The 22,345-nt window shown below is 36.3% G+C and overlaps 1 protein-coding gene across 2 annotated transcripts in view; it reads right to left on the bottom strand.

Moving 5' to 3' along the window:
• The window catches only part of Pi3K92E (phosphatidylinositol 3-kinase 92E), an 82,893-nt gene that overhangs the window by 16,917 nt on the left and 43,631 nt on the right, over positions 1-22,345 (bottom strand). For both annotated transcript variants that reach the window (XM_081741294.1, XM_081741295.1), the window contains exons 7-12: positions 18,443-18,667; positions 14,482-14,681; positions 11,741-12,020; positions 8,420-8,550; positions 5,097-5,240; positions 2,959-3,228 (exon numbers count right to left, since the gene is read on the bottom strand). In XM_081741294.1, coding sequence (XP_081597420.1) covers positions 2,959-3,228; positions 5,097-5,240; positions 8,420-8,550; positions 11,741-12,020; positions 14,482-14,681; positions 18,443-18,667 — 1,250 coding nt within the window. The remainder of the gene's footprint in view (positions 1-2,958; positions 3,229-5,096; positions 5,241-8,419; positions 8,551-11,740; positions 12,021-14,481; positions 14,682-18,442; positions 18,668-22,345) is intronic.

Raw genomic sequence — 22,345 nt, 5'->3', positions numbered from 1 at the left:
TTTTTTTTTTTTTTTTCCACGAACTGGAGATAACATGAAAAATCTAATACATAGATTTGAAATTACAGTGGAGTATCAATTATCCGAGCCAATGTTGACCGGAATCTAACATATAGATTTAAAAGTACAGTATGTTACCACTAGATTGATATGTGCGCAGAGTAGTAAGTGTGAGCACGCACCCAAGTTCAGTCGTTGAGTGATAGTGTTCTGAAATGAAGGTAACGAACCACGAGCAACACACGTTTACAATACTAGATCTCCGCAACAGAAATGACGGCAATGCCATGCAGATGTACCCAAAGCAATGGATGAGCGTGCTGTGGACAACTGATATTTTTAGTACGCACATTGCTGGCGATTCATTATTTAGGTTGCGGAACATTGTCAGGTAATGACCAATCTTCGGCCCTTCCTCACATCCACCGCTCTGCGTACGTACTTAATCTGACGGCAACATTTGGAAGTTGCATGCCACATACTTACAAATTTATATCTTAGATTTTTTTGTGTTACCTTCAGTTTACGAGAAAATGTAAAAAAGTTGCCACAACCTATGACTCGGCCCTCGTATGCTATACATATGCACAAGCACATTGGAAATCGACTTCTGGTTATTATATACTGAACTATGCTCTCTTTAAAAATGAAATTAAACAAAATTTCTAGTTTACGCTCGCAGTTATAACCTATAGGCTGAATGACACAAATGATTACTGAAACTGAATGCTTTTCAAATTATTGATGGAATGAAAACGTGGGAGGATAACGGAAAAAGCTCAACACATTTAAGAGAAAGAAAACTTTATTTATTTATTTGTCAATTATTGCAACAGGGCTCATAGTGGTCTGGTCTCTTGTAAATAGTTGAAAAGTCACCAAAAGCACACGAAAATGTTACCAGAAAGTGACCAAAAGCACACGAAAAAGTTACCAACATCCCATCATGCCCCTTTTTTCCTTTGTCAATTTCTCCATCACCTCTCTCTTTGTTGTCTTGTTTAATCTTTTGTCCTTTAGTTCTTCTTTTTAAGCTTCCTCCTTTCTTAGGTTTTCTAAGTATGCTTTGTAGTAACGGTAAGCAGACTTAGCAGATGTAAGAAGCTTCTAAATAAGTGGAACCAGTTCTGGAATATTTCCGAATTTCTTCATGTCAGACATTATATTTAACTTAGCATTGACAGTTCTCAAAGCCATGAAATATTTAAATTCATCATCTACTCTTAAGAAGAACATGCAAGAAGCATAACACAAGACGAACATGATGAACCACACAAACACACATAAACAACATTGAGTACAGCGTTAACTATTACGAGAGAAAACTAGAAGACTATTATAATAAAAGAAAGAATAGACACAGAAGGGTTCCCAACACCACTTTGAGAGCTTAAGCATCCACCAACCATCCACTGTGCTTTAGAAAGAATAAAAGCTGAAGTGAGAATAAATCTGACTGTTTCACATGTGGCACCAAGTACTGAAGCTTTCAGAAGAGTAATGACTAACAAGTTTCTGCCTTTTTCTATTTAGTTTTATATTTTTCTTAGAAAACTGCCAACGCAAAACATAAATCACACGAAAGTCACTTTACCTCCCAAAAAAGCAACTTTTAGTGACAAATTAAAAAAAAAAAAAAAAGTAACTTTTAGTTAAAAAAGTGACTCGCTATGAGCCCTGATATAACCAATAATTTGTGGTACTAGAACATTCTACTTCGGAGGGTGAAAAGAGAATATTTCCTTTTAAAAAATAAAAAATAAATAAATAAATAAAACAAAAAGTGTGAATTCGTGCGTCGTCTACGTACCTCTAACGTATTCACAAAGCTGCAATCACATTTACTGTAGATTTGAGCATGATGTTCACTACAAACTTACATGACCTGGGATCAAATCAGTGACCCATAGCACCACAGGCGAGCGGTCTACCACTGAGCCACCGTGCCCCCAACATTCTTTTTAAACAATACAGCTACTTGCACTGAGTGTACTTTATGAACTCCGAAAGAAATGAGACATATTTGTTTAATTTTAATGTAATAAGAATAAACAAAAATAACTCACTGGCGAAAACAAATTATTTACCTAACAGTTTCTGTAACTCTTTTCGGGCTATCACCCGGGTGAAGGTATTGACAATGGACATTTCGAATGCAGACATCGCATTCATCTTCAGGGATTTGTAATGAAGAAATCTTTGAGTTTTACGTCCCACGATTATGCCGACTAGGCTAAAGGAAACGGTGGTGATGAGAAATGAATGAAATGGTGGAATGATGAAAGTGGGACAAAACGGGAGAACCTCGAGTAAACCCATGCACACGGTGTTTGTCCACCACAAAGTTCACTTGGCGGGAGCTGGGGTTTAAACCGGGACCCCATGCACCAGAGGTGAACGCTCTACCACTGAGCCACCGCGGTCCTCGATTGTAATGTAGAGACCGGAGACGTGAGTATGTATACTATATAGTGACTATTTAGGGACAGAGCTATGAATGGGAGCTTGTGACTGGCTGAGAGAAATGCTGGCTTTTGATTGGCTGACGGATGTTGGCTCCTGATTGGCTGTTGTGGCTAAGAGAAATGGCTATGTTGAATGTCTGTTTTTGTTCCTGAAAATGACCGATCAGATAGGACTGAGTTGAAACCCATTGTCTCTATTAAGACTGTTCCTTTCCCGTGGGATAGCTATGGCTTCTTTTATTGTTCTTTCCCAAAAAGAACAGCCAGGAGCCAGCATCTCTCAGCCAATCACAACCCTCCATTCCTAGCTCTGCCCCTAAATAGTCACTATATATATACACATGTTCACCTCTCTGGTTTCTTCATTATAATCCCTGAAGATGAATGCGATGTCTGCATTCGAAACGTCGAATGTCAATATCTTCACCTAGCAGATAGCCGAGAAGTACTAAAATCAAGTCGCCAGGGAAAATTCAATTCTTTCTTTACTTACCTGACGTTTTTACATCTAAAGGATGGATCCAAAGGACTAAGGGTATTGCATAATGATTCCACACAATGTCTTTCAGCCAGATACTCTTGTAAGAAGGCTCTAGCTTTCTCTTTATCCTTCCTTTGCCTCGCCATTTCACTCGCCTGTTTTAACTTATTCAACATGTCCATCTGCTTCATTAGAACTTTCATATGCTCTTGACTACCACGACAATAGGCTTCCAAAATAAGGCCAAATCGAACGGATACACATGGAACTTGCATCTCGGACCTAAAATGTAAAAAAAAAAAAAAGAAATAACTTGAATTACTGAGTGATATACACCATGTCCATAAATGTTTATCCTGATTTCAGGATTATATAACAATTATATTTATGATTCTAACGTTCGTTTTTTTTTATTACAGATCCACTTGGGAACTCATGAAGTTTCTGTACACTTGTGTCTCATTCAACACTTTCGCCACAAGAAGCGCTGTGTGAGCTATATCGTAAAATTGGCTTCCCCTCAGGAGAAAGCTCAATGTGTTGTGTGGCTTGCAGAAACCAATTCACCGATTATACTGTGCAGCGAAAGTTTAGGTGTTATTATGGAAAGAAAGCACCTGATGTTAAGTTAATCAGAACATGGATGGAAACATTTCTAGCAACGAGGTCAGCTCAGAAACGCACAAGCAGCGGCAAACTATCTGTTTCGGAGGAGACTGTGCAAGCAGTTCAAACCGAATTCACGAGGTCGCCACAGAAATCGATTAGACAAGCTTCGCGGGAGCTTCAAGTGCCAAGGGATATGTGAAATATAGTATGTACAAAACAGCAGTTCCTGATATTATGACCTTACAACAACGCATCAGACATGCCATTGGCACAATCACACCAGACACGTTGCAGAATGTGTGGCAAGAGATTGAATATGGGCTTGAGATTTTACGTGTTATCAGTGGTACACATGTTGAAGAGGTTTAAATATTGAAGTGTATTATCTGCAGGGTTGGCAAAAATCATGGTTTTTATTGAAAAAAAAAAAAAAAAAAGGTTTTTTTGGTTTAAACAAGGTTATGCTGGAAGGGGTCACATACGCTTAAAGAGGAATCCAAACCGCTTCTCGACTTACATATAAGAGAAATTGTCCTTTTGGACACGAAACCGGGACTAATTGGTCGCAAATGCGATTGCCGACTCACTCACGAACGACTCCTGATAAAAATATGTTATACTGATCTTTACATAGGCGTACTTGTTAATATAACTGTCAAGAGTAATTTCAAAAGGACAAAAAGAAACAGTTACAGAAGTAGAATTATATATAAATCGGGAAACTCCCGCTTTAGCCATTGGGAAAATCCTGTTATTACTTTAAATGTATTTGTATGTAAAATTTTAAGGTCAAAACATCATAATCACTACGCTAAAACTGAGGTATTAAATTACAAATCTGGTATGTAGATATCATTCAATCAAATCCAAGTTGATGTTGGAAGCTACGAAGGCAGTTGATAAATTTTGCCAATTTCTATCAATATATTTAAGCAACCTTGGCTTCTTTATAAAACAATAGGCATTCATTCAAGTAGAAATGTATAATTTGGTTTCATTTCATATGTTTAGGCTTAACATCCTTATGAAATACCAAGGTTATCACGGAGAACACTTTCGCTTAATGGGTAACCTCGAATCGCTACTTGGTTTACACTTGAAAGATGGCTTGTGGTTCGACCGAGAATTGAACACCGGACCCCTTGATTAAAAGGTGAAAAGTAGATAAACGTAATGCGGATGGTTTGATATATGGAAACGTCACCATTAAGTTCACACGATTTAAAGGATTTTTCGTTTTTTTTGTTTTTTTGTTTGTTTGTTTGTTTAAACCAGTTTTTTTTTTTTTAACAGCTGGTTTAAACCAGCCAACCCTGATTATCAGTATTAAATATTTATGTATGGTTCAAAACTTAATGAATAGAAACATATGTGCCATAACGCATGTTCTATTTACTGTATCCAATTAAGATTTACATTGTTTTGTTATCAGGGCAAACATATATGGACAGCCGGTACTATATTCGGGCTAATACAAGAATTACGGGTCTTGTGCATATGAATATGTTATTCGAACAATTTACTAAGAAACATGAACCTACCTGAGATGCCAGAAAAGGTAATGTCCTATCTTCTGATTATTTAAGGACCTCCTTAGTAAAAATTCAACCAAATCACAGTATAAATAGGATTCATGCTTCAAAGCTTGGACTAGCTGGAGCAGGTACAATAGAAGTTCATCATCACTAGAAAGATAAAGATAATAATAATAATAATAATAATAATAATAATAATAATAATAATAGTAAGACCACAATTTATTTATTATTTTCCCAAAGTACACTTTTATTCGAATAAAAAGAGAAGTTTCCACTAAATTCAGAGATGACCGGGATCGTACATGGGTCTCAAACTTATTATGCCAATGCACCAATTACTATGCTATTCAGTGATTCCCAGATCAGCCAACATGATTCAATCTTCGGTTGACGCTCACAAAATGTACAACAATTTACAACTTTTATACTTATACAGGATGGCCCAAAAAATAGTTATACATCCCTGAATTGATCAAGTATAACACTCTAGCTTATAGGTTTATTTGTTTCGGCTGTTCCGAGCTTAAAGTGTAAGTAAAAACACATTAAGAACAAACAATAAAGAAGCTAAGTCTACCTGTTTGATAACAATAAGAAATGATATGAAATACAGTGAGCCTATGAGCCTATTAGTATGGGACTGTATACCTACTTTTGGGCCACCTTATGTAACCTAGTGACTATATATATATATATATATATATATATATATATATATATATAACGAACGCTTAAGTGGTTGAATTATATGTACAGTCTTGTTAAAAAAAAATCTAAGTGGCCCATCTTGCTTTAAAAGGTCATATTTGCCACCCGTAAATAAGAAATTCTAATGCTTTGGCTCTAAATCAAGACAATCAGCCAAAGAAAGTCTACATTTGTTTCATATATGAGAGAAGATCAAAAGCTCAAGTTACAAGGCCGATATTTCTGGAGTTTCGTCTGTTATAGTGGAATAAGGAATGTGCGGTAATTTTAATACATGGAGTTGGCAACTGTGCAGTTTCAGCCATCCGCCACCTTTGGTGCTAGTTATGGGTAAACACAAATAACGACTCATTTGGAAAACTGGTCTGGCGAAGAAGTTCACTCAGTTATCGATTTCTGTAGGCGAAACATATAACAACGGCTCTGAAATTCACCGGCAGCCGGTAGAGGTTTTCAGAGAGACTGTAATGTCTTATTAGCCATGTCGCAGAATGGTGTCGAAAGTTTGCGGCTGGTAGAGAAACCGCGCCCACATACAGCCCAGAAGACGACCACGCTGTTGAAGCAGTTTCACTGGAACATCATCGCCCACTCTCCCTACAGCCCGGACCTCGCTTCAAGCGACTTTCATCTTTTCCCGTACTTGAGGGAGCACCTAGGGGGCCGTCGCTATGCTTCAGACGAGGAGGTGAAACACTTCGTGACATGACTGAACACGCAAGGACAGGATTTTTACCAGGAGGAAATCTTCAGACTCATGTCACGATGCGACAAGTGCCAGAACCGATATAGAGACTATGTCGCAAAATAACCTAATGTATTTAGTATCTGTTGGCTGTATTGGTTGTATGAAATAATATATACATATTTCACTGCAGGCTTGGTAACCTTACTTTCTGATCACTCCTTGTAATTCTAATTGCAAGCAAGAGAATGCAAGTCTTTCCAAAGAGAAGTGAAAGACCAGGATTTATTTGAATAAATCTGTACGTACGAGAAATCAAAACACAGCCAATATTACTTAAACACTAAATCTTTTGTAGGAGCAAATTCAATCAAGTTAGTTCATTTTTCGGTCTCAAAGAAGCGATTCTTTTGAAGCATCGACGCAATTTAGGACACGCATCTATAATTCACGTTGGGATCCGAAACACATGTGCCAGCACATAGGGTCAAGCTCAAATTTGCATTGGGGGGCAGGAACGGTGGCTTAGAGGTAGAGCGCCTACCTCTAGTGCGTGTAGGGTCCCTGTTCGATCCCCGGCCACATAAGTTTATGGTGGACATTGTGTCCGTGAGTTTTCTCGGGGTATTCTGCTTCCTCCCATATTTTCATTCCACCAATGCTTTCATTATCATTCACTTGCTTTAATCATCCGTTTTCTTCAGCCTAAAGGGCATAATCGTGGGACGTTAAACTGAAATCTTTCATTTCACTTCATTTTGAAATTTGCGCACGGAAGATACACTGATACTGAGGTATTTAGGAGTCACACAACCAACGAAAGAATTAGTTACCAGAAAAAGAAGAAAACATAATTATCACACATTGACGAAGAGCACTAACAGATAGGTTCGCAAGAAGGAAGAATGATACAAGCAATGCTGAAACTAAATCTACGATCAGGGGACGCTTTTGATGTTTCGCTAAAAAATACAAACGAACACGGAGATCTTATGTGGTAATAAATTACTACTTACAAATTCATATACGAGGGTCGTTCCGAAATTAATGCCTCCTATTTTTTTTGTGTTGACTTTGTATGTCCGTGCCAGATGTCGTTGGTGTAGTGCTAATGCTTGAACCTTCCTGTTTTATTTGCACCTGGTCCCGTTGTTCTGCGTTAGTTGGCGCCAGCATAGGAGTGTTCCAAACTGGAACCTGATATGGACGTGCGTATAAAACAATGATGTGTGATTGAATTCCTCACTACTGAAGGAATTGCGTCAATTGAAATCCATCGACGCTTGGTAAAGGCTTATGGAGACGATACAATAGACGTGAGCAACGTGAGGCGATGGGTACGGCGTTTGAAGGTGGTGAAAAGGGTGTTCTTGACAAGCCACGGCCCAGTCGACCCTGCACAAATGTCATCCCTCGCAATGAAAAGCGTCTTGATCAACTCATCAGTGCTGATCGCCGGATAACGACTAGAGAATTGTGTACAAAGTTGAATGTCGGTTGTAATGCCTTGGAAAAAATGCTGGAACATCAAAGCTCTAAGGAAGTGGTTAGCCTCAGCTGGTTCCGATTTTTATAAGCGCGGCATGCAGGCTCTAGTTCATCGTTGGCAAAAGTGCATAACGAATGGTGGGAACTATGTGGAAAAATTACAGTTTGTAGCTGAAATATTGCTCTGTTTAGCTGTGCTGTTCTTATTTATGTATCTCCGTTAGTTTCTACGAAAAAATAGGAGGTATTACTTTCGGAACGACCCTCGTACTACGTATAACAGTACGCAGTTTTCGGTTCAAAATACACTTATTTTCTGTATGTTGGCCACCCGTCTAAGCTGGTCAATTTTTAATGAAACATACGGTGGCTAACACCGACAGGTTTCGGAGTATTAAAATTAATTCTATTAAGCTTAATATAATATTAAAGCACGCTATCTTACCTGACGTCTCTTAAACACTGAACAGCAAAACTGCGAACAGCTTCGTCTGCATATGCGTAATCTAATAGTTCTAAAGTCTTTTCTACTGGGAGTTTAGGCCATCGTTGGAGAAGAGCTGTCACTTCAAACACCTAAATATTAAAACAATGAAATTAAGTAACAAAACAACTAATAATTATTAATCAATCTAGTAAACCTTTTATTATTATAGTTTGTAATTTTTTAACTTGTAATAAAATTTAATAAAAATCTAATTATTTACGGAAAAAAAGAATAATAAACGTAATTACAGACAGCGTACTCGGTGGTTTAATGGTAGAGCGTTTACCTCTGATGAATGGGAATCCCTGGTTCCATCTCCGGCTAAGTAAGTTTGTGGTGGAAAACACTGTGTTCGTGGGTTTTCTCGAGTTACTCCCGTTTTCTCTCACATTTTCATTCTACCGACTCTTCCATCACCATTCACTTGCTTTAACCATCCGTCTCCCTTAGCCCAAAGAGCAAAATCGTTGGACGTTATCTGAAAGAAAGACAGTTACAGACACAAGAGAGGAATACAAATTTTACTTTACTTTATTTTAAAGCCAGTGGCGGATCTAAAAACTGGGAGTCCAGTCAGAAACCAGACTATGATAGGTATATCATGAGTTTTACGCAAATGATTTTAATTTGAAATCCGTTTACGCACTTCGTTAACAGGAACTAGGAATGCAAAATGAATAATGCCTTTCACCATTTACACTTAGACATGAAGTATAAACGGCAATTAATAAATTATAAGCATTTATAGGCACGGTAGCTAATCAGATTAGTCACAAGACATTGTGCTTTATATGGTAAAAAAAAAAAAAACGTTAACATTCAAGATAGAAATTGTGGAAGAAAATGAATGCCAAATATAAATATATAATTCACCACTATTATTATGATCGTAGAAGTGTTCTGTGAACCTCTATTGGCAGAAGACCATTTTTTGTCACTAAAAAAGGGATCAGGTTAGGTCCCCCTGGTCCACGGCTAGATCCGCCACTGCTTATAGCTCCGAATAATGGTCAGTTTTATAAGTAAACAAAACATAGAACATTTTATCTTGATTCACTTAATTATGTAATAAAAAGCTACTTAACTTTAAACACATTTATCATTTGATACTGCTACATGTAAAACTTAAATTATCTACAGATATTAACTTAACTTTGCACATGGGAAAAACGAGCCTTTTGCTGTCAGCAGTTTTTAAAATAATAATAATAATAATAATAATAATAATAATAATAATAATAATAATAATAATAATAAAACCGGGAAATGCCAATTTTGACTAATTGCACACAACATTAAACATTTCAGGTACCAGAAATTAATAATATATATAGTTAAGTTTTGTGTTTCATTTAGAGAATGTGGGTTTTGACTTTTTTTAATACACGTCCCACAATATATAAACTTATATATCAATATATACACATTATGCTGATGTCTTTATTAATGTTTAATGTGTATGCTAATTCTTGAAACCTTCGAAAACATCTTCCTAATGGACAGTTTCAGAAGCTCAAAGCGGTCCGCCAAACCATTTTCTGCGGTCCACAGAGCTCTCGCGATTTACGATTGTTATTACTGATACTATTTTCATATATTCATTCTTTGAATGTTTCCACTCTTCTTTCGAAATAAGGCATTCATTTAGCGCTTCTGTACAACAGAAAGCTGCGGGCATCCACAACAACACGTTTCTCTTACTTTTGTGAGTTTGGACAGAAAACAATGTCAATGTTTGGTAGCATTTGTTTCTGTGAAAGTGCATTTTCCAGCATGAAGATTGTGAAGAATCGCTTCAGAAGTTGTCTTGTAGATTATTCTTCTTTACATCTCTTTCGACTCGCAACAACAGGAAAGGATGTAGATATCCCCGTCCTTGTAAACGCTGCTAGTCACCCTCATGTGTCACACTGAATAAATAGGCCTATGTAATATTTCAAATATACTTTTATTATTTTCTTTTGTAGTATAATAATAATAATAATAATAATAATAATAATAATAATAATAATAATAATAATAATAATATTATTATTATTATTATTATTATTATTATTATTATTATTATTATTATTATTATTATTATTATTATTATTATTATTATTATTATTATTATTAATTATTAGCTGCGGCCCTTCACCTAATACTAGTAAAGACGGTTATGGCCCTCAGGCTCATTACAATTGGACATCACTGATCTAGGCCTTATTTCGAACTAATACGGTCCTCTTTAATCTTGATAAATTTTCACGGTGTAAACTTATGATTTTTTTTTCGCTTCGAAGACTTGACATTTCTTTTTATTTTGTGTTTATTTATTTATATTTATTTTCGCAGATTAAAAACAAGTGGACGAATGGAAGTCTCGAACTTTCATACATACACAAACAAGAATTATAGGAATGATCCCAAAAATGGATTAAAAGTTTGCGATCTTGACCAAGAATTTTAGGAATGATAAAAAAAATTAAATTAATTTTTCTAAAATCAAAAGATTGCGATCTTGGCCAATAATCAGTTTTTGGATCAGGGTCCACAAATTTTTTGAACGACCTTAAATCGAGTTTTCGTATTTTCTACGGAATACGCACATCATACTGAGTTAAGTGATAGTTTGGGTTTAGCTACACTGTATATAGTTCTCCAGATATACGGCGTACCAAAAAAAAAAAAAAAAAAAAAAAAAAAAGATTGAAATATATTGATTTTATGGGAATAAGGACATCACACTGAGTTAAGTGACAGTTTGGGTTTGGCTACACTATATCTAGTTCTCCAGATATATATATATGGCCTACAAGAAAATTTTTGATTGGAATATTTTGGATCTTTTGGTCCAATAACAGAAATACTTGTAATTGCACCCCAAAGCATGGCAGAACAGAAAGCTGTCAACATCATCGATTACCCTTGCGAACGGCCATAAATACGATTCCCACTGAATTTCGTGACATTCTAAGCTACTCACGGTGTGGTGGCAGTAGACACAAATTGTACATGGAAAAATTTTACAGCCAATACCTATGTATGTGAAACACAATGGTGAGCGTGCGTGCCTATGATGTGCACAGTCCCTGGTTCAATTTCCACCGAGGAGAAAAAATTCAGGTACTGAACCAACATCATGGGCCAACTGGGTTTTCAGTTACTCTACAAGCTAATGAAGGGTGCACCTGAGAACGAACGGATTCAGGACCATAAACACCACAGAAATATGCTAATTATTTAACTATTCGTGAGTTTCTTCTCTATAATATTTTAAAAATGCATGAATCTTACCTCTTTGTGATCATTCCACTCAACGCAGTCCAACAACTTAGGAAGAAGATTAGGTACATGATACAAGCAATCGTTCCGAAGGTTCCAGATTATCTTTTTTTCTTGTTCGTGCATTTCATGGAAAGGATCCTGCTCACTCATTTGGCGGAGGTGCTCCATGAACACATACGTACTCTGTGGAGAAGCATGCGCCATCGAGGCAGTGTCCTGGCCATCACTGGCCGCATATTCCAGCACCTTTTCTCGAGATGGATATATAACCGTATGATCGGGGTGATACCTGTGGAAATGCAAACATGTAACTACAATTAGCCAATAAACCTCGTTCGTGCCCCTTCGTGGTCAAGTGGTTTAATGCATGTGGTCTCTACTCTAGGAGTTTCGGGCTCGGTTCCTGGTGGACGGTGCTTACCTTCGATATAAACCGAATCCCATTTTAAACCGTAGGTTCTGTGGCATATGCCCTTATGTGGTATATGTCTTGAAAAGGGATCATTACGCCTAGTAAACAACTATGAAGAGTAATCAGGAAGTAAGATTACAAAGTCTGGAGTGATATTATTCCATACAGCCAACAGACATTTATGCTATGGAATTCAGCTAAGAGATCTTCAATTAATAACGATCTTTAACAATCTTCCATCAGTAATAATGCTTTAATATCCACAAATATACAGTAGGGTAATGGATCTAAAGTTCAATTTGCATTTATAATAGATATCTATACGAATTATACAGCATATGTGACATCAATAGCACGGTAGTTTCCTAACTATTCCTCTGAAATTCTGCATAACATCACAACGTAGAGAATGACGAGAGTAACTACATTAATCTATCAACTTGAAGACTACTTTTCATATAATACATTAATCTTCTTAATTCATAATTCGTCGTTTCATATGATCCAATATCTTATAACAATAATACATAATTACATCGTCGATTCATTCATATCAATTAAATCTCATCTTAGCAAAATTACTTATTCTTTTGCATTTCTCCCTTCAATTCATCACATTGCAATAGTTGAATTAAAATATATAAATACAGTATATTATGGAGGAACAGCTTAAACTACATTAAGACGTGTGCTATGATAAATATTTGAATAACGTTTCATTCACAAGGCATTACCACTCCTACTGTGCAAAATTTAGATTGTTTTAGAAACTGCTGCATAATATATTCCATAACATTTGACTATGTAAGCTACTTTCAGATGTAATTTCAATTATTCATGGCAATATAAAAGTAAAGAATGATTCGTAGGACAGAAATAATTTAAAACTTCATAATATAACAACACGAACACTTTACAAACCAAGAATCACTAAGGAAAAAATGTATATTCAATACAACTTTCTTTTCTTCTACTCCCAAATTTCTATCCTACGACGTGACATTACAAGGAAATGTCATGACTTCTGGCTTTCATAGGTTCTACTATATAATGTTTTAATATAACAATTTTTGAAAAATAGCAAAGAACAGAAAATAACTAATTAATAAATTAATATTACGAACAAAGAAAAGCAAATTAAGAAACAAAATGTAGCGGTACTTTTGGGGCCGTTACAGATTCTTCATAGATATGATGACTTTAGGCAGACACTGTTTAGTGTACCATTTAGCTGTGACTGTCTTCTATGTTTCCAAAAGACACGCTCCATAATTCCACTCGATTTGAAAAATACAGCTACCAATTTCTTCTTTACTGATCAGGATATTCTGACAGCTACAGGTGTACCCTCATCATCGAAGACCCAAACTTTGACCTGAGTCTTGGTCGGCACATCGTAATAGTACAACAAAATCTCGTCACTTGTCACAATGTTGTTCTCATATCTAGATTGTCCCTTATATGGAACATTTGCAACATCTCCCGGGACCATGTCACACATCGTCATCTCATCATCTGCTCTTCAGTCAGACTATGCGACACCCAGAAGTTTCTTCACATGCAAATGATCATGCAGAATCGAACGAATTGCTGATGAATTTAGGCCTAAGGTATCTTCAATCTGCTGGTCAGTCGCCTGTCCTCGTCAAACATTTTCCTAACACCAATAATGTTTTCCTCCGTAACTGACGTTTGTGGCCTTCCCGCCCTCTCAGCGTCCTCCAGAGCGAAATTTCCTTTTTTGGAATTCTCAGTACCACCTGAATATAATCGTACACTGTAGACAGACATCAGCCAATACAAGAGTCAGTTCTTCTAACACTAGTCTACTTTAAACTATGCGCGAAATTATACTGAAAAATTGTCCGTATCTCATTTTGTGACCCAAGATGCCATAGCAAGCACTATCACTGCTGATGAATAACTGAGCCCATCGACTTGGTGGTGCAGCGGTTATTCTGCAAGTATGAACATGTCCCAGCATGCATAAAGAAGCAGACTCCCGCGACACATGGTTTCGTCGTACTGCAAAATTTTCCTAGTATCTTTTGTATTTGGAAAGATTGGAAGACCATATAACCTTCGAAATACTTTGCAAACAATAACATCAATTCTTACTATTTCCTTACATTATCTTAGCTTTGTTTTCTATTTATTTCCTTCCCCTTGACAATGATCGAAATGATTAGAACGAAACTTCCTTCGCCTATACAGTGAAATAATAAGCACAATGTGACAGGAAATAAAATTCAAAATAAACTTAAATTTTTTTTTTTTTTTTAAAAATCAAATATTTTGTTCTCTTCACGAAACCCTTATGATTTAAATGTGAACTTACCTATGGAATGTAATTGTTAAAGCTGTTGCATGTTCAACATTTGGATTCGACACAATAGTCCCTAATGGATGTAAAAGATCATCATTTTGCATATCTTCTGCATAAGTCCACAAATAAAGTGTCATAGCACCAGTTTTCAGTTGATTCTTGAAATCATACACCGTCGTATTTACCCATGCTAGAGGATTAACTGCGAAATCCTGCAATTCAAAATAAATAAAATACGATTAAACTTGGAAGAGAAAGTGCAAGTTTACGCTGCAATATCTTTTAGCAACTGGACATAGGAAAAGAAAAGATTTCTACTATCTAGAACAGAGTTTCTCAAACTATGGTCCGCGAACAAGTGGTCCTCGAGGTCTCCCCCTGTAGTCCAGACAGAACATTAGTCGAAATAAATAAATAAATAAATAAAATAAAATAAAATAAAATAAAATAAAATAAAAATCAGTGAATTGCGCACCACACACTGTAGCTGCGAATTTCGAATATCAACAGATTACGCAAAAAATAACTATACAATTTTTGGAAAAAGGTATTGATTATGCAAATTCTAGTAGCTTATACACCGTCCGAAAATTAAGTAATAACACTGATTTTATTGTGACGAAAAGGTGAATACAATCCGTAAACCAATATGTTAGTTCCAAAGAGTAATCCCTTCTTTACAATCTGGCAACACTGCATTGTCGCACGTGAAGCATAACGGGTAATACGACACCATTACCAGCAGTACTGAGAGGCCCTCGTCATACAAAAAGCATGGAGCAGAAAGCGAATATCAAATTCTGTATTACACTGAATAAAACTGCCACAGAGACAGTTAATTTGATGCGGAGAGTGTATGGGGAAGTGGGGATACGGAGAAACCTGAATTTGTACCAGATCACACAGTGAATGCCCAGTTTTATTTAAGTGTTTAAGAGAGTTTCATGAACAGAATTTGTCGTGTTTGGTCTGAATACTCAGCCCCAGGTAGCTCGTTCCTTATCCATGACAATCCACCCGCTTACCGGACAGTACTTGTTCAGGAATATTTGACAAAAAACAAGTGTGTAAGCTGCAACCCCCCCCCCCTCCAATTCTCCACATGTGTCCCCCTGAGACTATTTTCTTTTCCCTAAACTGAAGTTACCATTAAAATGACGATGTTTTGACAATGTTGAAGACATCAAAACAGCTGCGACAACGGCATTACGGAACATATCACAAACTGAGTTGCAGAGGTCATTCTACTTCTTGCGTGATCGTACTCACTATATTGACGCAAGACGGCTGTACTTTGAATAATAAACAGGTATTACTTGTATTGCATTATGTTTGTTTGGTCACAATAAAATCAATCTCGCTACTTAATTGTCGGACGGTGAACAGACATATTATAAAAACATTTTTGATAGCCATCTACTAAGAATAAAACTTATTCTTTCTCTCCGTCTTTTCCCATTTATATAAAGCCGAACTTTCTGATGAGTCATCTCCATTAAGGCCTCTCCCGGAATTCTTCCCCTATTAGATTTTTCTCCCTTAAGAGTCTTCATCCCGGCGAAATTAAAATACCGCTAATTTTACAGTATTTGTGTGATATCTTCAAATAGATAAAAGATAATTGAAATGTGAAACAAGAGCGCCCTAGACAATATTATTTTGCGTGAGATACCGTTATCACAAGTCACCTAGTGGCTTTATGTTTTCAGCTGTTTAGAAACGCGGAAATAAATGCCGATTTTCAAAATGGCTCGAAATCGAAAGCAGATAAGTGAGTCATGATAACGGTTTCTCATGTAAAATAATATTGTCTAGGGCGCTCTTGTTCCACATTTCTATTATCTTTTATCTATTTGAAGATATCACATAATTAATGTAAAATTAGCAGTATTTTAATTTCGCCGGGATGAAGACTCTTAAGTCATTTTTAATATTGTCCATCCACTTCCTTCTTTGCCTCCCTCTACCTCACTTCCTATCCACTTCCATTGCCATAACTCTTCTGATCACATAGCCCTTTGTTCTTCTCATTAGATGGCCATACCACTGAAGTCTTCTTTCTTATATCTTCTTAGATATCTCTACCACATTGGTTGTTCCGTTACTTTCTCATTCCCCATTCTCTCTCTTATTATCCCACACATCCAGGGTAGCATTCTCATTTCAGTAACATTCAATACTTTTCCTGTGTTTTCTCTATCGTCCATGTTTCTGCTCCGCACATCACTGCTCGTCCGGAGTGTTTACTAAAATTCCAAAATGAAATTTCAGGACTTTTTCTTGACCTTTTCTCTACCAAACCATAAAATTTCGGTTTCGGCGATACGATGCGATTTACATCGCCACAATTCAATGATACAAACTGAAGGACAATCTTAAGAGCGAATTTGGATGCAAAATAGGCCGCGTGCTTTGCTTGCGATTTGATAGCATCTAAAGCCGACCATATAGACATTTTTGGCGGTGAATTTGAACGTTTTATAGAACAACTTTTTCCGGTCTCTACTTGTATTTTTACAGATAAAAAAGTCGTGACCTAAAAGCTCAATTTCTTGACTTTCATGACTGTTTTCTGATTTCGTGACTTTCGTGACTAGACACCCTGTGGTCTAACCACTATTTTGCAAAAGTATTTTCTCCTGTTAACACTAATATAAAATTACGGTTGCTATTTTAAGTTGGTGGGCACAAAGTACCCCCCGTTGGTAGGAGATGTGACTGACATTAAGTAGAGTTACTCCTAGATGGCAGTGTAATAAATAGCTGTTAGTCTTATGCTGCGTACTATTTGCTTTAGTCCCTGTAAATATTTGTGAGTTTCCAATTTCTTTCGTTTCAAGATATATTTAACAGGGTGTCTACTAAAATTCCAAAATGAAATTTCGTGACTTTTTCGTGACCTTTTCTTTACCAAATCATAAAATTTCCTAACATTTTTAAGAGCGAAGTTGGGTGCGAATTAGGCCGAATTTTCATCCATGCCATAGAAACGCACTTTGCTTGTGATTTGGTAGCGTCTAAAGCCGGCCATAGACATTTTTGATGGTGAATTTTGACGTTTTATAGAACAAAATCTTCCAATCTGTATTTACATTTCCACAGTTACAAAAAAAATCGTGACCCAAAACCTAAATTTCGTGACTTTTTCGTGACCGATAGACACCCTGTTTAATCTTAACAGGTGGGCACAAAATACCCTCCCCCTTTCCCTTGGTAGTCCGCGTTACAAAAACTACCTAAGTAGTGCTAGGGTTAATAAGAAAACAGTCAAAAAAGTGTGTTGCGACGTCATGCGACGTCCACTAGTGCAGTGGTTCTTAAAACTCATTGTTACCGCGACCCACATTAAATATTAAAAAAGTACTTTGTGACCCACCTACTTTTATTCAAATACACATTGTCATTCTACGTAATGGTGGTATTTCAAACCAATTAAATTTTGTAAGTCTATTTCTAAATTTTCCATATAAAGGTAACATACAACTAACACTATGTCTTACCCCGTGACAGATTTTGACTCACCCATTCGCTTTCCATCCTAACCCAGCATCTCTACTGATAGTACAACAGGGCAGGGCTCTGAGTAACCATTTACTTTTTCCTCATTAACAAACACTTTTAATTTTCATTTTTTGAATAGTACATACTTTATAACATATGTTTCTACATCAAAATATTATTTTTACAATTAAAAGGAAAAATTTCTCGCAACCCACCGAAGAAACGGCCCGCGACCCACACTTTGAGAAACACTGCACGTGTCGTCAGTCAAAAAAGTTAGAAAACACTGTAATAAATGTGTACCAAAGACACATGTGCCAATCCCTAAACCATCGAGAAGGACCCCAAGAAGATCGAGTCACCAGAAGTTCTAAAATTCCACACAATTAAACAAACAAATAAAGAAGACAAATTTAATAAAATCATGTAGCGAAATAACTGTAAATTTCTCGACTATGCTAGACAAGCGTACCTGTTTCCCGTCTTTAAGCCTCTTCGATTTCACCCCTTTGGCACTTTTGGATACTTCATAGACGACGAAACACAACCTCGCTGCTCGAGGAATATTACACACTTCTAAATCGAATTGCAGATCTTCTTCCCATTTACACTGCGCTTCCGAAACTTCTCTTCTCGCAGTCGTCTGGGGCTCACATAAAGACTTCCCACCATGAAACAAACCAGCCTGGACACCAACCTAACAAACAAAGGCTCATCACATTTTACAGAAACCGAAAAATAACTTAAAAGTCTATGAGAAGGAACAAAACAATGATAACGTACAATAAAAAATAAATAAATATCTGCACGTTTTCCTTTATTTTTACCAAAACTATTAGCTGTTACCTTTAACGAGGGACGAAAATTTTGACGAAAACAAGATCCCATCTTCTTCATTCTTGCTGTTTCCTTCAAGTTGTTTATCAAAATTCCTAGTTTACAAATCTTTTTGTTTAGTTTTATTTCTTTTCAACAGCACTGAATTCTTCAATTTTTGTTTCTTATAATATTCGAAACAATAATACTACGATATAATACTGGAAACGTGCCTTTATGGGTCAGAGTAGAACAAAGAGAACTTGAAAAGGTGGAAAGTATCTAAGAAGTATTTTGACGAGAGACGCTTCCTACACCAAAGAGATCAGGTCAAGAATTGCCATAGCCAAAGAAGCATTCAACAAGAAAAGATCAGTCTTAACTAGCAGCCTTAATATAGAACTAACGAAGAAGTTGGTCAAGTGCTACATATGGAGTATTGGACTGAATGATTCAGAGACTTTGATATTACGGAAGTTAAAGAAGAAATATTTAGAGAGCTTCGAAATGTGGTGTTGGAGGAAGATGGAGAAGATAAAATGGACTGAGAGAGAGAGCAACAAACGAATATGTTTTAAAACGGATAGGAGAAAAGAGGACGCTTCTAGTCAGCATTCTTCGTAGGAAGACCAATTGGACTGGACACATCTTCCGAAGAAATTTTCTTCATATCACCATAGAAGGAAAGATGGAAAGAAAGCGAGGAATAGAAAGAAGAACACTAATCGATTATTTGATAAATAGAAGAAATTGGGAGTTAAAAGAGGAAGCTAAAGATCGAGAAAAGTGGAAGAAACATTTCCAGGCCCAAATATAAAATTGAATTAACAAAAAAAACCCTTACTAGTTTCAGGAATGTTAAAAAGGAGGAGGAGGAGGAAGAGGAAGAAGAAGAAGAAGTAGTAGTAGTAGTAGTAGTAGTAGTAGTAGTAGTAGTAGTAGTAGTAGTAGTAGTAGTAGTAGTAGTAGTAGTAGTAGTAATAATAATAATAATAATAATAATAATAATAATAATAATAATACTCGACACGAATAAATCGAATCAGAAACAGAAATTGAAGAATTCGGTAGTGTACGAAAGTAAAAAACCTAAACTGAAAAATGTGTGAACTAGGAATTTCGGGAAAGATGAGATTTTGTTTCCGTCGAATTTCCGTCCCACGTCAAAGGTAAATAAAAGATTATGTACTAAGATTAAGTATTTTATTTTGCTTTATTATTATTATATATTAATATAAACGTTTATAAACAAAAATGAATACATTAAACACAAAGGTACTTCGATTTAGATTAATTCTTACCAAAAAGTTCCTAGCGCTATGAAAATCTTTGATTTCGAAATCGAATTTTCCCATTTAAGATTATGGAGATTATGTTAACCCTTTCACTGCGGAATTAAATTTTCGAGTGGTTCCTGCAAAAGGTGAAATTAAGTAGCCATAAAATGGAAGTAAACTTTACTCTCATCTCCTGACACATCTGAATCAGAATCGAACAAAATTCCAGCTATCTGGCTGTCGCTGATTGTCTTACTGTTGTTCCCTGCTGTACTTGGCTAGCCTCAAACCCGCAAACACACCACAACAGAATGACGCAAAGCTTTCGTATTTATTTGTGCCTACCTGCAGAGTTCCAAGAAATTACCGCCAGTTGGCAGCACAATGCAACGCATTATCAATAACACATGGTGCTCGCTTGGCGGAGCAGTACATAGATATATACAAACTGAAGTGGATTATCATCACAAATAATAGCTTTAAAAAAAATAACTTCAGAGACTATTATTTCACTTACTTCAAATTTCGATCTCTTTCATAACTCTCCTGATGCCTTGTTCAAGGTAAAAAAAAAAAAAAAAAAGCAATTCCAAAGTTTATGCCCTACGGTTATTTCCTTTACGCTAAAGAAGACCCACTATTAATGAAACTGAATTAGATGAATGAGAATGTGGAAGGAAACGGGAGAACCCCGAAAAAATCCACGAACACGATGCTGTCCACCACAAACTTACATGGTCTGGGATCGAACCAGGGATCCTTTGCATCAAATATTAGCGCTCTACAACTGAACCCAGGTGTCCCTACAAACATATATGAAGAATAAAATTGGAACTAAACAAGGGCAACTACTGGTGTCGTACTTTGTGACAAGTAACAAGCAGAAATTAAAAAGGTATTTTCACGACTGTTCCATGATGAGTCTATTATTTTACATTTATTTGCTATTTTTATATCCTTTAATCATAATTTTATCCTCCGTTAAAAGATTCAAGAGCAGCCTACGGCTTGAAACTGCAAGGAATTTTCAGGACTCAGTATCTGAAGAGATGATTACCGGAAGATAAAAAATTCATGCATATTGTAAGGTTCCATACCCTCACATGTAAGTAACCTCCATAAACTCATGCTTCATTCACAATCACGTGCTATTGTGTATAAACATTGTCACCAGCAGGCAATGGAAGGAGAATACTGGAAAATCACGAAGCTGGTTCAGTACGAAACCGGATGGATCTCTCCTTACGTACCACCCCTCCAAGGACACCCATAAAAGAGGACCCACAAGTGGACAGAAGTATCAGTTAACAACTAATCATTAATCTACCAACGCCCCTCTCCCGGGGCCGCATTGGGCGAAAGAGATACCTTACGACTACTTTCCTTCTGGGGCTTACAACGATACTTGTATTTCAACATCTTTATTTGTATTTGTGGGCAAAAGGTACTTTTAAATTATGCACAAGCTGTTCAAGAAAGGAAGAAGAAGAATATGAAAAGAGATATAGATGTAATTTCTTTTCTGTTGTCATGCGATTATATTTTATTATAGTGATTCGACGATGTGAGTTTAGTTGTCATAGCAATTAAAATAAATAATGTATAAGAAAGGATCCATCTTGTGAAATCTATATGTACAATTTTTAAAGAGTGTACTTGTTTAACTTGTTTCGTATTACAATAAAAGGTAATATCAGGTATGCAGTGTGTAAAATGGATTTTGATAAATCAGTAGCCTTAGTTATATAAATATATATATGAACTGAGGACCTTTGCGTTACGTTATAAAACTAGTGGTGAACAGCTTGTGCATAATTTAAAAGTACATTTTGCCCACAAATACAAATAAAGATGTCGAAATACAAGTATCGTTGTAGGCTGTATTCCGCTACAGAGGAATCCTACCTCCCGAGGTCGCATTGGACAAAGGAGATTCCTTGTAATCACCTACCCCTGAGGAGTTCCTACTTTAACCTAAGACAATTATACCCATGCCTCCGAAGCCACTACTGTGTGCTGAAGATTCTTTAACACTGGGAAACATTTTACTGTATTACAAAGAAACTGTAAATTATTATAGACACACATTTTTATAAATAAATAGATGAAGGGCTTAAATCCCGGTCTGTTTTATTAGACTCTACCAAAGATATTGCAATATTCAATTCGAAGAGTGAAAAAGTGCAACCGGGTCCGGTATGGCAGTGACTTGTATAATAAGCTGGAAATACAGATTCGATCATTATAGTAGCACTCTTTTACTTCAATGAATTCATATCTAT

This window comes from Thermobia domestica, chromosome 15 (genome assembly GCF_964235325.1).
Source record: "Thermobia domestica chromosome 15, izTheDome1.hap1.1, whole genome shotgun sequence".
NCBI lineage: Eukaryota > Metazoa > Arthropoda > Insecta > Zygentoma > Lepismatidae > Thermobia > Thermobia domestica.
This window is presented reverse-complemented; position numbering and strand designations above follow the sequence as displayed.